Source organism: Mytilus californianus, unplaced genomic scaffold, assembly GCF_021869535.1.
Source record: "Mytilus californianus isolate M0D057914Y unplaced genomic scaffold, xbMytCali1.0.p SCAF_28, whole genome shotgun sequence".
Classification (NCBI taxonomy): domain Eukaryota; kingdom Metazoa; phylum Mollusca; class Bivalvia; order Mytilida; family Mytilidae; genus Mytilus; species Mytilus californianus.
This window is the reverse complement of record NW_026262677.1, coordinates 921,892-935,899: the sequence shown is the minus strand read 5'-3', so window position 1 is coordinate 935,899 and position 14,008 is coordinate 921,892. Positions and strand designations below refer to the sequence as shown.

At 30.5% G+C, this 14,008-nt stretch overlaps 1 protein-coding gene across 1 annotated transcript in view; it reads right to left on the bottom strand.

The window, feature by feature from the left end:
* Positions 1-11,443, bottom strand: part of LOC127732806 (carboxy-terminal kinesin 2-like) — a 29,376-nt gene extending 17,933 nt beyond the window's left edge. Inside the window, exons 1-3 of the mRNA XM_052241976.1 lie at positions 11,351-11,443; positions 5,657-5,703; positions 2,319-2,502 (exon numbers count right to left, since the gene is read on the bottom strand). Coding sequence (XP_052097936.1) covers positions 2,319-2,502; positions 5,657-5,703; positions 11,351-11,354 — 235 coding nt within the window. The 5' untranslated portion in view covers positions 11,355-11,443. The remainder of the gene's footprint in view (positions 1-2,318; positions 2,503-5,656; positions 5,704-11,350) is intronic.
* Positions 11,444-14,008: the final 2,565 nt, after the last annotated feature.

Below are 14,008 nucleotides of genomic sequence, written 5' to 3'. Positions count from 1 at the left end.
GGTTTAACGAGCTATAAAACCAGGTTCAAATCCATCATTTTCTACATAAGAAAATGCCTGTACCAGGTCAGGTATATGACAGTTGTTATCAATTCGTTTGGTGTGTTTGAGCTTTTGATTTTGCCATTTGATTAGGGACTTTCCGTTTTGAATTTTCCTCGGAGTTCAGTATTTTTGTGATTTTACTTTTTACAAAGACAAATAAAAAATCACTATAACAAATGATTAAGATAATAAACAACAATAGACATGTGCGCTGAAAAAAATGTTTTTAAAAGTATTTTATCGTGTAATATAAAAAAGGTTGTAAAAATCTGTCCCGATTGATTCATTGGTTGGTAGTTGATAAATATCCAGTGGCAAATATGTTACGCATGTTCAGGGCGAGAAAATATAACCAATACTTACAATAGGAAGATCCTGTAATAGGGGTCCTTCAGGATAGAAATTAGGATTGCCAATGGAAAATTATTAAAGGTACAGAAATTTAGTCTTGCATCAGGCCACATACGTGCCCATCAAAAAGTTGTTGCAAGTGTTCCTAATGTGTATAGAGCCTTGTACCCTCTTTACATTAGCACTAGATTTAACATCCCCATTCTGACTGGACGTGATGTGAATTTAAACAACCAACAGAACCAAACGGACACCTCACTTTGGCAAGGGTTTTATTGACGATCGACAGAGATTAAAAGTAATCATATTTCTATTCCCCAATCACCAGTTACTAAACTACACCCAAAAGCCCTAAAGACTTGCTGGTGAGAGCTGATTTATCCGCAGTCGGGCTCATCGTCTGTGTGCTCTTGCAAGGGATGTGGGAACAAACAATGTCTGACTTGCAAGCAAATACTGAATACCCAGGCTTTTAACAGTCACTCCATTGGTACGAAATGAACCATATTTTGCAATGTTAATTGAAAGACTACAATTGCTGTGTATCTCCTACAGTGTAAATGTGATAAACAGTATGTTGGCGCGTCAGAATAGCCATTTCATAAACGTATGAACGGCCATCAAAACTACTATGAATGCAACCCAGGCCTTCCTCTCAGTCGACATTTGAGATCCCCTGGCCACAAAAAGGCAGTTATCAATCGGCTAAACATTACAATTATAGACCACAACACTGTTCTAAGGAGGATAGACTCGCTCGGGAAAGATTTTGGATAAGAAAATTAAAAAAAGTTTCGCACCAAATAGATTAAATAACAAGTTGTATTTCTAATTAGTTCAGTGTTTTTCATTTGGGTTATATTTCATATTACTACGCAGTCTGTTGCTATTCCTTTACCTTTGTTAAATCGAAAGGATGATATTCATTTAGGATGTATAAGTACGCAGCCACGTTCAATTACTTAACTTGTTTCAAAATAATTTTTTTTATCAATCATTTTCAAACTGCTGAATTTTTTTGAAATATACATATACCTATTTATATCGCACATTTCTAATTTTGTTAGTATCATATCTATGCAGTCTCTGTTGTAAATACCTAACCTTCGTCAATTTTGAAATTTTAGAATTGTACATTCGTTGCTCTGTTCGGTTTTTATTGTATAAATTTCAAGATTGTTATAATTAAATCAGAATAGATTGATATGATTCATTTTACATCATAATCATACTGATGAAGGATACCTGTTATCCGAAATATTTATAGATAATTACATTTAATGTTTCCTTTTATTAATATTGGTGTTGTTTTGTACACCTTTTAGGCGTAAATCTGAAAATCAAACCTAACAATGTGAGAATTAGATGTATATGCTTATAAAAATCTTAATTTGACACTGGTGGGTCTAATTTTCAGACTGATATAAATATTTGAATTCACCCGGTCTTTTAAACACATTGAGATCCAGTGGGCATATATATTGTATGGTTGGCACTTGCTTATACTTATATATATATATATATACATATAATAAAAACTATATATATGCGTTTGGGCCATTATGGCCTTCTTCGTTGGAATAAATTACAACATTGAAACAACAACTACATCGCTCGGATAAATTACGTTATAATTACTACTTTGACATTCACCTGCCGCTTTTTTTTTCTCTTTTTGTAGTTTATTTTTACTATCGTTCGTACATAGTGTTGAGTCCATCAAACTCTTCAGTTTTTATTTTTTTTTTATTTAAATGGCTTCTAAAATATTCTGTAAATGTATGTGCCAAATACTCTTTCTATGCAGTACCTTTAAAAAATTTCATCGAATAAATTAAAAAAAGTTAGAGCCTGAAAGACTCAACAATATGTATATATAAATATTATTTGTCAATGCTAAATATAAATTTTCCTTTTCTTACCTGGTCTTACATAATCTTGGTTCTTTTCACATTGTTCCGAAAACCTTAATCTATTTGTATCATAAAGACATGTGTATTCCCATCTTAGAATACTTGTGCAATATCCCGATGCCCTTAATAGTCTCTGAGATATATCTGGACATTGTAAACGGTAGGAATCAGTGGGAGATATCAAAAGGAAAATCTGAAAATAATGCACAAAGAATATGAATATAGCACTTTATGATTTGAAGCTTTTGAAGGTCTTTCTGAATTAATAAAAATTCAGGAAGTCTCAAATAATAGACAGCAAGGATTGTATAAATACGTAGAAACGTTATGGGCTATACGATATAAAAGGACCAAAAAATAAGAGCCATATTCATCTAAGGTCAACATTGCCTAATGAACTTTTAACCTTAGTTTTCATAATTGTGTCTCAATCTATCATCACCGAATTGTTTTAAGAAAAACGTGTACTTTTATCATATTATTCATTTATGTATTTCTCTGTCTTTGGTGTTCTTGCATTTCTTTGTACTGTATTTCCGTCATGTAATGATGTCATTTTAGCAGTATATTGAACATTGCCATAAAGCGCAAAGGTTTGGCTAGCCATAAAACCTGGATCAACCTGTCATGTTTTTCTTCAAATGTCCTGTACCAAATCAGTAATATGGCAGTTGTTATCAAATAGTTCGTTTCTATGTATGTTGCATTATCGTTTGTTTTTTGTTGCACTTCAGTGTTCAGTTGTTTCGTTGTTTTCCTCTTATAGTTGATGTGTTTCCCTCGGTTTTAGTTTGTTACCCGAATTTGTCTCTTTCAATCAATTTATGACTTTTGAACAGCGGTATACTACTGTTGCCTTTATTTAGGTCAGTAACAAATAGATGTAAGAAGATGTGGTATGAGTGCCAATGAGGAACTCCATCCAAGATGACTTCTTAGCTAATACAACTCTCGGAGTCTAACAGGTGTAAAAGTATCATTTTAGCAGGAAAATATTGTAAACAAATGAAAAGATTACTAGTAGTAATCAAATATACAATTCACGAAGACACGATTGCTTAGTCATGTTAGAAAAAGGATACATATACGTGTATTGTGCCGATGTTGAAAACCGAAATAGATACAAGAGTTTATTTTCTCAAAATATAAAAATATAGAAAGCTATGCAGGATAGGAATACTAAAGTACTCCTTTGTGTTGTGATTAACATCTTGTTTTAAACATGCTTGGACATTCCATGGATTACACTTTTCTTAATTAAAAGTAAATACGAAAACTAAAAAAAAAGTGTTTTTTTACAGATACAATACTACATATAAGACATTCAAATATAGAATTTTGCTAATTCAATTATTTCCCCTTAAGGTAGATCGGGTGTCTTTCGCCCTATGGATTGTAAGATAGCAGAAAACAACCAATCTAGATGTTCTATAATGAAATATGCCAATTTTGAGAGAAGAATGTAATTGCATTGTTCTTTCATATAGTTTTCGATTTGTTTTCCACAATTACACAATATGTTAATTTGGTATATTTTTTTTTATAACTTTACCATATAAAGGAAATTTACTCAGATAAAGTCATTAATAAAATACATAAAGCAATATCTTAAGAATTTTCCTATTTTGTGTTGTGACAAAAAAAAAAACGATTTTAATATGACTCCTACATGTATATACCTAATTTAAACACAGATTCGAACAAACACAGATATCTAGTATTTATTACAAAACAGTGGAAATAATGTAATAAATCACCTTTTTTTTCTTTATTCAAAAATCTTTCACGTTAATTTCAAATTTGACTCAATTGTGCAGATTTAAGCAAAGAACTAGGCCGATTGTGTACTGCTATTTCACACTCCAAGATGGCGGTACACAGTTAATCTACGTTTTATAAATTATCACAGAAACAAATTCCAATACTAACCACAAAACGTGAAATATGATGTTTCTACACTATCGACAGGTGAATTTGAAAAACAGTTTCGCAAGTTAATTTGTCCTTGTTTAAATTACAACTTAGCTGTCTCGAGGTAGTTGTAGTATCTTTATTTATCTCTCCACAGATTTTAACCTATTTATAAGATGTCTTCACAACGGTCCGGCTAATCTGAATGTGTTCCAACGGTTCATGTCATGTCCAATGTAGTATGCTTGGTTTCTTAAATTTGCATTGTCCAGCAAAAATCATGAAGTCTGTTTCAGATCATCGTGATATGCACACTAAATTCAGCTTATTCACCTTCATTGTCAGTTTTTTTAAATTTTGATCGAAGGGCTATGTAGATTATGATAAATCAAAATACCAAATAAATTAATAACATGCAAATTGTAAAGAGTATGTCATTTAACGTTTTTATTCTCAGAGTATTCACTCAAATCGAGTTGATCAATAATTTAAATGAAACTCAATTTAACACGTTGAAAATTCTTATATGCGAGTCGTTCTAGTACAACTCCAAGTTCATACCTATATTACCTCAACATGTTCTCGTCCTTTATTTGCATTGCATTTGCCATTGAACATCAGCAGCAGCAGCAGCAGCAGCGTCAGTAGCAGTGGGGAAAAAATCAAAACGACAAACAGTTTGTCAAATGTAAAGGATACGAGGATTCATTATCGTCATTAAGCCACATACATATGTTTATTTCCATTTATTTCTATACCTTTTCAATACTTTAAATGCCCCTTTTGTTCAACTAGCTTCTAATTATTTATGTTTTCTAAATCCTTGACTCTCAATTTCCTATGAAGCATTTCATTGATCAAGGTGAATTTAGAAAAAGTGCTTCCGGTGAAACAAATTTAATAATGTTGTTTTCGTTTTTTAAAGGAGAACCTTATCATTGTGTAAAAAGACAGGAAGTAAAAGCTTATATGAAGGTTATTACCCTCATAAGGAAGGAAGTGTTTTCAGAACAAAAACGTATTTCGTTTAATCAAGACCTTACGAAAAACTATAAACATGGAGAGGGAGGATGAAAATCAGACGTATTCATTTCTTTTGAAACATTTTGGAAATTCTAAATAGAAAAATCGTTTTCTAAAAGTCCAAAAGATTATCAGAACTACATGCGTGATACAAGTGATCAATAAACTAAAACTCTCGCACGCATATCCTCCCACATAGAGCTTTTCTAAAATGTATTAACTTTCAATTTGTGTATGCGGTCAGTGTGCTAAAACCCAAAATAAAAAAAAAAAAAATGGTAAATTGACACAGAAGTTGTGATCAACAATGACATTAGCAAATGTTCGACGTAATAAATTAATGAAAGAGGTAGTAAGAAAAAGTTATAAAGAGAAAAAAACGAAAATTGAATTGTAAATATAAATGTACTTACAATGAAACTGTGGAATTCAGACATTGTGATCATCGACAGTATGATACCTGAAATATATATATAAAATTGAGAATGGAAATGGGGAATATGTCAAAGAGACAACAACCCGACCAAAGAGCAGTCAACAGCCGAAGGCCACCAATGGGTCTTCAATGCAGCGAGAAAATCCCGCATCCAGAGGTGGGCCTCATCTGGCCCCCAAATGAAATTGTGTACTAGTTCAGTAAGAATGAACGTCACACTAAACCCCAAAACATATAAATGAACTAATAAAATAAAAAACATACAAGACTAACATAGACCAGAGTCTCCTGATATGGGACAGGCGCAAAAATGCGGCGTGGTTAAACATGTTTTGTGGGATATCAACCTTCCCCCTATACCTCTAGCCAATGTAGAATAAAGAAACACATAGCAATACGCACAGTAAAACTCAGTTTAAAAGAACTCCAAAACCGATGTCAGAATAAGTAACAAAAGAAACTAAGGAAAATGACAATCATACATAAATGAACGAGGACTACCAGCAGTTACTGACATGCCAGCTTCAGACCTCAATTGAACTGATTGAAAGATTATGTCTTCGTCATACGAAAATCAAGTTAAATACCTCCCGTAAGGGGTTTAGTATATAACATCATAAAATATATGAGAGGAACATAACCCGTTTCATGCCAACAACTGGTTTTAGAATAGATATGTTTATTTCCGATGCAAAGACTCTATGACTGAATCAATTTTGATACCAAAATATGCAATTCTTAATGACTTGACAACAGAAGTGTAACTATATCCTTTCCAAATCAGTGTGTTTAAAGGTTTGGTTAGCTTTTGAGGTGCATGCCGACATTTTTGTGCTTTGTAAAGAATATTACCATATAATATTGGATGTGAAATACCTGAACGTATAAGATGTCTGCATGCTGATTTATATTTATGAATGATGTCCTTGTACCGTTGAAGATATAGATATCAGAATCCAGGAAAGGGCAGTGTTCATTGTAAGTTTTAGCTTTATTGAAAATCAGTTCGGCAGGATAAATCTCTTTAGTGTACATACTAAAGTCGTCATTATTGAGAGCCAATATATCATCTAAATATCTAAAAGTATTGATAAATTTTTGTATCAGATGTTGTTTCGATGGGTCTTTGCTGTCATAAATTGTAACTCATAACAATAGCAACAGTATGACAAAATGTTAAACAATTCTATAAAACTTGTGAAAAAGTAATGGTTTGATTTCTTATACATGTTTATCTATAAAGTATTTGCTGTTTTAATATTTAGAAATTAATTGAAAAGTATGTCTAATTTTATTTGTGTTCTTCCATTTGTTTGATCGTTCGGATTGTGTTTCATCTTGTACTGTTACTTCTTTTTTTTTATACTAAAATAGATGCGAATCTCCCCTTAATAGGTGTCAGTCGACCCTGGCCTGTTACTACATCGCCGGCGATGCCTCAAACCATCATAAGCATTGTCCAAGGTTTTCTCGAACATGTAAGACCCAGATCTCCCAGAAGTAGTATTTCTGTTGAGAATCTGAGAGAAAAGTATAATGAGCAGACCATGCTATATTACAAACATATCAACGTCATTTCATTGATACAATTAATGATGGCGTACCTTAAAAGCTGTCACCGGACATTTTTTGGAGACGGGGATTAGAATAAACAAGACACCAAGCAACATGCTCATAATCAGGATATATCGTACTAGAAAATTTACAGTGTGACACTATTTTTTGTAATCAGTGATGACTCTTTTATGACATAAATTAAGATACAAAATAATATAACGGTAACAGCAATCTATATGCTACCAAAGAACATTGTAAGAGCTCTGGAACATTATAAGAGCTCTGGAACATTATAACGCGTTCTTTTCAAAGACATTTAACACAGTTACCATCATTAGTGACACTTACAACTATAAAGTTATATTGTTGTGTTGTGTATTTCTGTTATAAACATATTATTATCATCAACTGCAATTAAATCAGAATGAAATTTTTCATTTTATTAAATCTTTGTTTAGAATTTTCGGCTATGAAACAAAATGCTCACTAACATTGTGTTAAAAAATAAATTCCTAGATGTATTTTGATAAAACGTTGTACATGTAAAGTTTAATTCTCAAAATCATTATTGCTTTGAATAGCTTTGCAGAATGATAGTAATTTAAGCACATTTTCGATTGTTTTTAAAACGCGTGTCAATTGTTAATTTGCCTACAATCATTTTATAGTAAAATGTTATTTTATTCTTAGGTCTTAAATGTATATATTGATACAATAAATTTCCCATAGACAGTAAGTGAAATATTTGGAACAGGAATATGAATGACTTTGTTGCTTGCAATTACATAAAAAAGAATAGAATATATATAAAAAGCATATTAGATAAAAAATAATGATACCAATTAAATAAATGAGCACATAAATGTATGACAATGGATACATGTACATAAAGCAGGTACGCCTACGTTGCTCGTCAGTAGGGTTGAAAAAAAGTATACTTAAGCATTGGCTACCTCAGAAGAAGGAACGCCACAAATGGATTTAAATATTTACTTAGAAATTGTAAAAAGGTAATATTTTTTGTTCAAGGATTTTATTTCAAGGATTTCATCGTAACTCATAATGTTTTGTAACATTTTGTTGAAACAATTACATATATCATTTATAATAATTCAACATGATCTTATCAATGTTTAACTAAATATTGATAGATAAAGCATCCTTTACATATCAAATTCTAAGTAACAATCATACAATATGAAAAGCAAGTAAGATCAATAACATAATGAAAATATAATTATAATAATTAGCACCAATACTATAACATGGTCAATAATATTTCGTGGGAAAAATTCTCAAAAGAAAAATATTGAAAAAGAAATTGAAAAAAATAGCAAATTATTAAATTAAGACTAGTTCATTTTGTTCTTCTTTTTTGCTATGTACATGATGTATAAACACATTTTTCTGTCATAATTCAAATTTTGTTTTCGTAAAATGCTTTGCAATCTTTACATGTATCTGGTCATTCACTATATTAGTTTGAGGTTTATACACGAATACTAATCATTTACTATAAGTTAATAATTAGAATATAAGTCCATAGCACGAATATCTAGTAACAAGATTTTCTTTGTTTAATGTAGTTCTTAATTTAACACATTAACCGTTATGTCCTAAACATGGGGACAGGTTATTATGGAAGGAAAAACGTCTATTGTGACAAAATATTTGATAAAACAGTTTAACAAACTAGGTCGGAAACTATCATCTAACTTTAAGTGGGTTCAATATCAATGCTACAAATTAGAGTTGGGTATTGTCAATAATAATTTGAATAATCTGCTAATACAGTATCGTTATCATTCAAAATTAATGCAAATGAAATATTAACTTTTTCTTAATAGAATAAATCTCTAATGAGAAATGAATCAAATTATATGAAATATATGAAAGATATTCATTTGAAACGTATGGTTGATGAAATTACACAAATTGAGGTTTGATATATTCTTCGACGTTTGTCATTGAAAACTATCATAAATTACTACCGTTATGTGGTTTGTGAGGATATATTAGCAATTGTCTAAAGACTTATAACTATCATCTATTCATGATTCTTTTATGAAATAAGAGATGCGTTTTATTAATTTTTTTTAAGGAAAATGTGTGAGTTTTCCAATGGGCACGTGTATCGATTTCCTTATCGAAAACATATAGTTATCCATGGCAAAGTCAATTCTTTTGTTTTCGGTATATGAAACAACCCACTCCCTCAAAATACAATCAGATTAAAGCTTGAAGTAGCTGGTGCACGACTTCATGCCTCATCCAAAAAAGAATCAGTGCAAGTTTCTGAGAATGCAGTCAGTTTGTTTTCAAGGATTCGAGCTAATCTGGTAATACGCGAATTAAGAGGTTCGCTTATTGACAGAGGTCTAGACCGGTTTTGGCGACAACTTTATAAAAAATATTTCTCTTAAAATCGATATTTGTATAAAAGTAACATGCGATTGCAAAAACATGATTTTTATATTGCGTACTGGACATGAATTATACTGAATTCGCACTGTTATTCCTGTTTCCCGCTGTCTATCACAGAATAGTATAAAAGAGCAAATCAACAACTTCATTATCTTAAGCCTTTTTTACAAAAGGACAAGTAATGAAATGAAATGTTAGAAATGTTTGAGCAAACTTTTTTAAGTATAAAGTTGAGGTTCTAAATTGTTTCTAATTTAAAAGTCTGTTTTGAGTTTGTTGCCTGGTGTATGAGTAAATTGAGACCAAGCATATATCAAATATGCTAGCCAATGACAAAACCTTATAAAACCAGTGTAATTGATTTGAAACGGTCAAAATGTTTGGAATTAACAAATACTAATATAGCTTAGGATTTTGACCTATTTTAAAACGTGCTAGAAACAATGCAAATAAGCATGATTCATTTCATTAACTTCTACAAAACAAAGACTGTTTCCCATTTACATTTCGACTTTAGCCAGGAAGCTACCTCTTATTTCCAAAATAGCACCCCTGAATAGAACATTCAGTGGTTGACTCTTATTTAGCATGTTTTACAAACTAATCTAAATATACAGATATGGTTTCGTTATCCTCATATACTTATTTGTACAAGCATGTGAGTTAAGATAGATCCGCAGGAATTTCAATGAGATTGCATGTTGTAATGTTATCTATTGGAAGACAGGGAGATAGGAGAGAGAAATTATGCCTTTGACAATAAAATTATACCCCACATAGAACAGCAGCTTCATTGATAATCCATTCAATTTTTCTACATTTTATATTAAAATTTTGAGGTAAAATTATGCATCTTTGTGTTTCAATTATCTGATCGTTCATGCTAAACACGCATTTAAGTTCACGATTGCATTTCTTTTTTTAAAGAAAGCAACTTGTTTGACATATTATTGAATTTACACCTTGTGATAACAATGATACAGTTTCTGACAACTTAGGTAATAACTAAGAAACCAAAAATTGTTAATGAAATCATTATTTCCAATGTAATAAACTTTCATAAAAGTAAATCCTTTCTTTTATCTTTATGCAAAGATGACTGTAACATGTACATTTCAAAAAAAGCATTTTTAGTAGGTCACGTTACGTATATGCAAACTGAATATATACCAGGAAGTATATCATGCAAACTTTAATTTATTTTCTTTAAATATACAGGTAATTCATTGAATTGTGCTGGCAGCCATTTTACTATATCTTGTCTATTATGAAAACAAATTATATTATTCAAACATAATGAAAAAAATACTCATCAATGATGATACCAGACTCTTAATTATGTACGACTCAAACCCCTGTCAACATACGGTTCAACATTGACTACCGAATAAAAACAAAGGTTGAAAGTCTAATCAATTATAAAGTTGAAGTGCTTTGATAACCAGAAGTTACAAAGTTGGCCATCTATACTATGGGTTCGGAATAGTATTTTCCACAATTCCTACGATAGTTGTACCTTTAAACAAATGCCACGATAACCAATGATACATATGTATAAATGAAAAAAGTCCAATTAATACATATGAATTGTGACCAATGTTTATAAATTTATTTTCAACTTAAACAGCAAATTAAAACAAACCGTCAAAATGTAGATGAGTTCATACAACAGACTTCTTAAAGAACTTACGCATTCTCTTTCATAAGTTTGCTTGATGTCCTTTGCATACAGGCTTATATGCGACATGTTAGAAAATTTCATTGTCACATGATTCTGTTGTATTATCCAATTTGTACTACGGAAGCCTTTTAGGGCCATGTTAATTTAAATTTTCCAATTTGATATAACATATTTTTAATATGATACAACAGGTTATCAATTTGATATAACAAATTATTTTTTTTGAAAAAACATACTATCAATTTGATATTAAAAATTATTAATTCTATTTAACGGATTACTAATTTGATATAACAGATTATCAATTTGATATCATAGATTTTCAATTTGATACAACAGGTTAGCAATTTGATATAACAAATAATTTATTTGACATAACATACTATCAATTTGAAATAACAAATTATTATTTAATTTAACTGATTAGTAATTTGATACGACAGATTATATATTTGATATAAAAATTTTTTTTTTTGATATAACAGATTATCAATTTAATATATCTAATTATTAATTTTATTTAACTGATTATTAATTTGATTTAAAAAATTATCAATTTGATATAACAAATTACTAATTTGATATAACAAATTATTAATTTGATATAACAAATTATGAATTTAATATAACAAATTATGAATTTAATATAACAAATTATTAATTTGATATATCAAATTATCAATTTGATATAGATAATTTGATATATCACATTTTAAATTTCTCTATAAATAGTATGATTTTATCATTATAATGATTATTTAAAAGATTGCGTAACCCAAACTGGCGCATTTCGTGTATAAATTGATTGTTTATCTGACGTCCAGTGACAAATATCTAATGCATATTAAAAACTCAACTTACAAGTTTCTATAACCCAACCTCCTCCCTTTTTTCCTTTATCTATCTATTTCGTATATCGGACCTGGTGTCTTAGAACGAACAAATATAAGATAGAAAAGGGAGGCCTATTTGATCAATGTATATTGCATATTTTCAAGTCAAAACGAAACAAAGAATTCTATAAAGATATTGGTGTTTGTAGGAACATAGGACCATGCAAGGATAAAATAATGCGTCACCTTCTTAAAAAAAGCCTGGCATGATGCTGTATTATTTCAATATATATAGGAACTTGAAAGGATTTATTAAACATCATTCAATCATCATTGCATTTGTCTTAAATAAGTTTATTTCAATATATATTTTTGATTTGGAATATTTTTATTAAAAATAAAGAAACATGCGTGAGATTTTGAATGATTGTGGACTTTTAATACCTGTAGAACAAATCAAACGTGTATAATCTGAGCAGCTAAATAACGTTGTATATAAAGGTTAAGGATTTCAGATCATGAGCAATGAGCAATGCAAAAAACGTTTAAGTCTATATCGCTAAACAGTTGTAGCGTTTCACTTATATATCCTTTATGTCAAATAGAGAACGGGGAAAACCCCAATCCATGCATGTATGTTCACTAGTTTTAATATGTCTTTTGATAGAATTAAGCTATTTCAATTAAATTTTTAAAGTGTGTCTGTCTATGTTGTGATTTTACACTTTTGGTTCAGATAAGGTCGAAAGTTGGTATCTATTAAAACGTTTAAACCCGCTGCATTATGTGCACCTGTCCTAAGTCAGGAAGCTGATGTTAAGTAGAAGAGGGGCGAAAGATACCAGAGGGACAGTCAAACTCATAGATCGAAAATAAACTGACTACGCAATAGCTAAAAAATAAAGAGACAAACAGACAAATAATAGTACACAAGACACAACAAAGAAAACTAAAGACTTAGCAGCACGAAACCCACCAAAAACTAGTTGTCGTTTGTTGATGTGGTTCATAAGTGTTTCTCGTTTTTTATATAGATTAGCCCGTTGATTTTCCCGTTTGAATGGTTTTACACTAGTCATTTCTGTGGCCCTTTATAGCTCGCTGTTCGGTATGAACCAAGGTTCCGTGTTGAAGACCGTACTTTGACCTATAATGGTTTACTTTTTCAAATTGTGACTTGGATGGAGAGTTGTCTCATTGGCACTCATACCACATCTTACTAGTATATCTATAAGTAATTTGACATATCAAATTTCGCTTTCTGTTATGTCAACTTAATAAATTGTTATATCAAATAATTATAATATGTAATAACAAATTGATAATCTGTTATATCAAATGAATAATTTGTTATATTAAATAAATAATTTGTTATATCAAATTGTAAAAAGTAAATTAGCTTGGCCCTAAAAGGCTTCCGTAATATCTTTGTTGACAATGACACGTTCGTGTTTGACAAAACGTAAATTTAAAATACAGACAGACATGATAAGATATCACAAACAATAGCATTTGTTTTTGAATGAAGTATGTAGAAATGTTAGTGTTCCGTGTATACAGGTATACATTACTATGCGTATGATTAAAAGGTTTTCAAATCGACTATCGTGGAACCGGCGCAAATACCACGATCCCAATATGCCGGAGGTAGAAATATGAAAAATCGTTTTCTGCCAATTTCTCTGTGTAAACATGTTGTTTTCGAGAATTACACAGCCGCCAAGTTGATCTATTCGGTTTTGTTGTATGTTTATGTTAAAAGTCATCGAGAATTGCAGGAAAATAATCGTAACTTGTAAAATGTGATAATTGTAACGGGATTATCTAAAAAAAA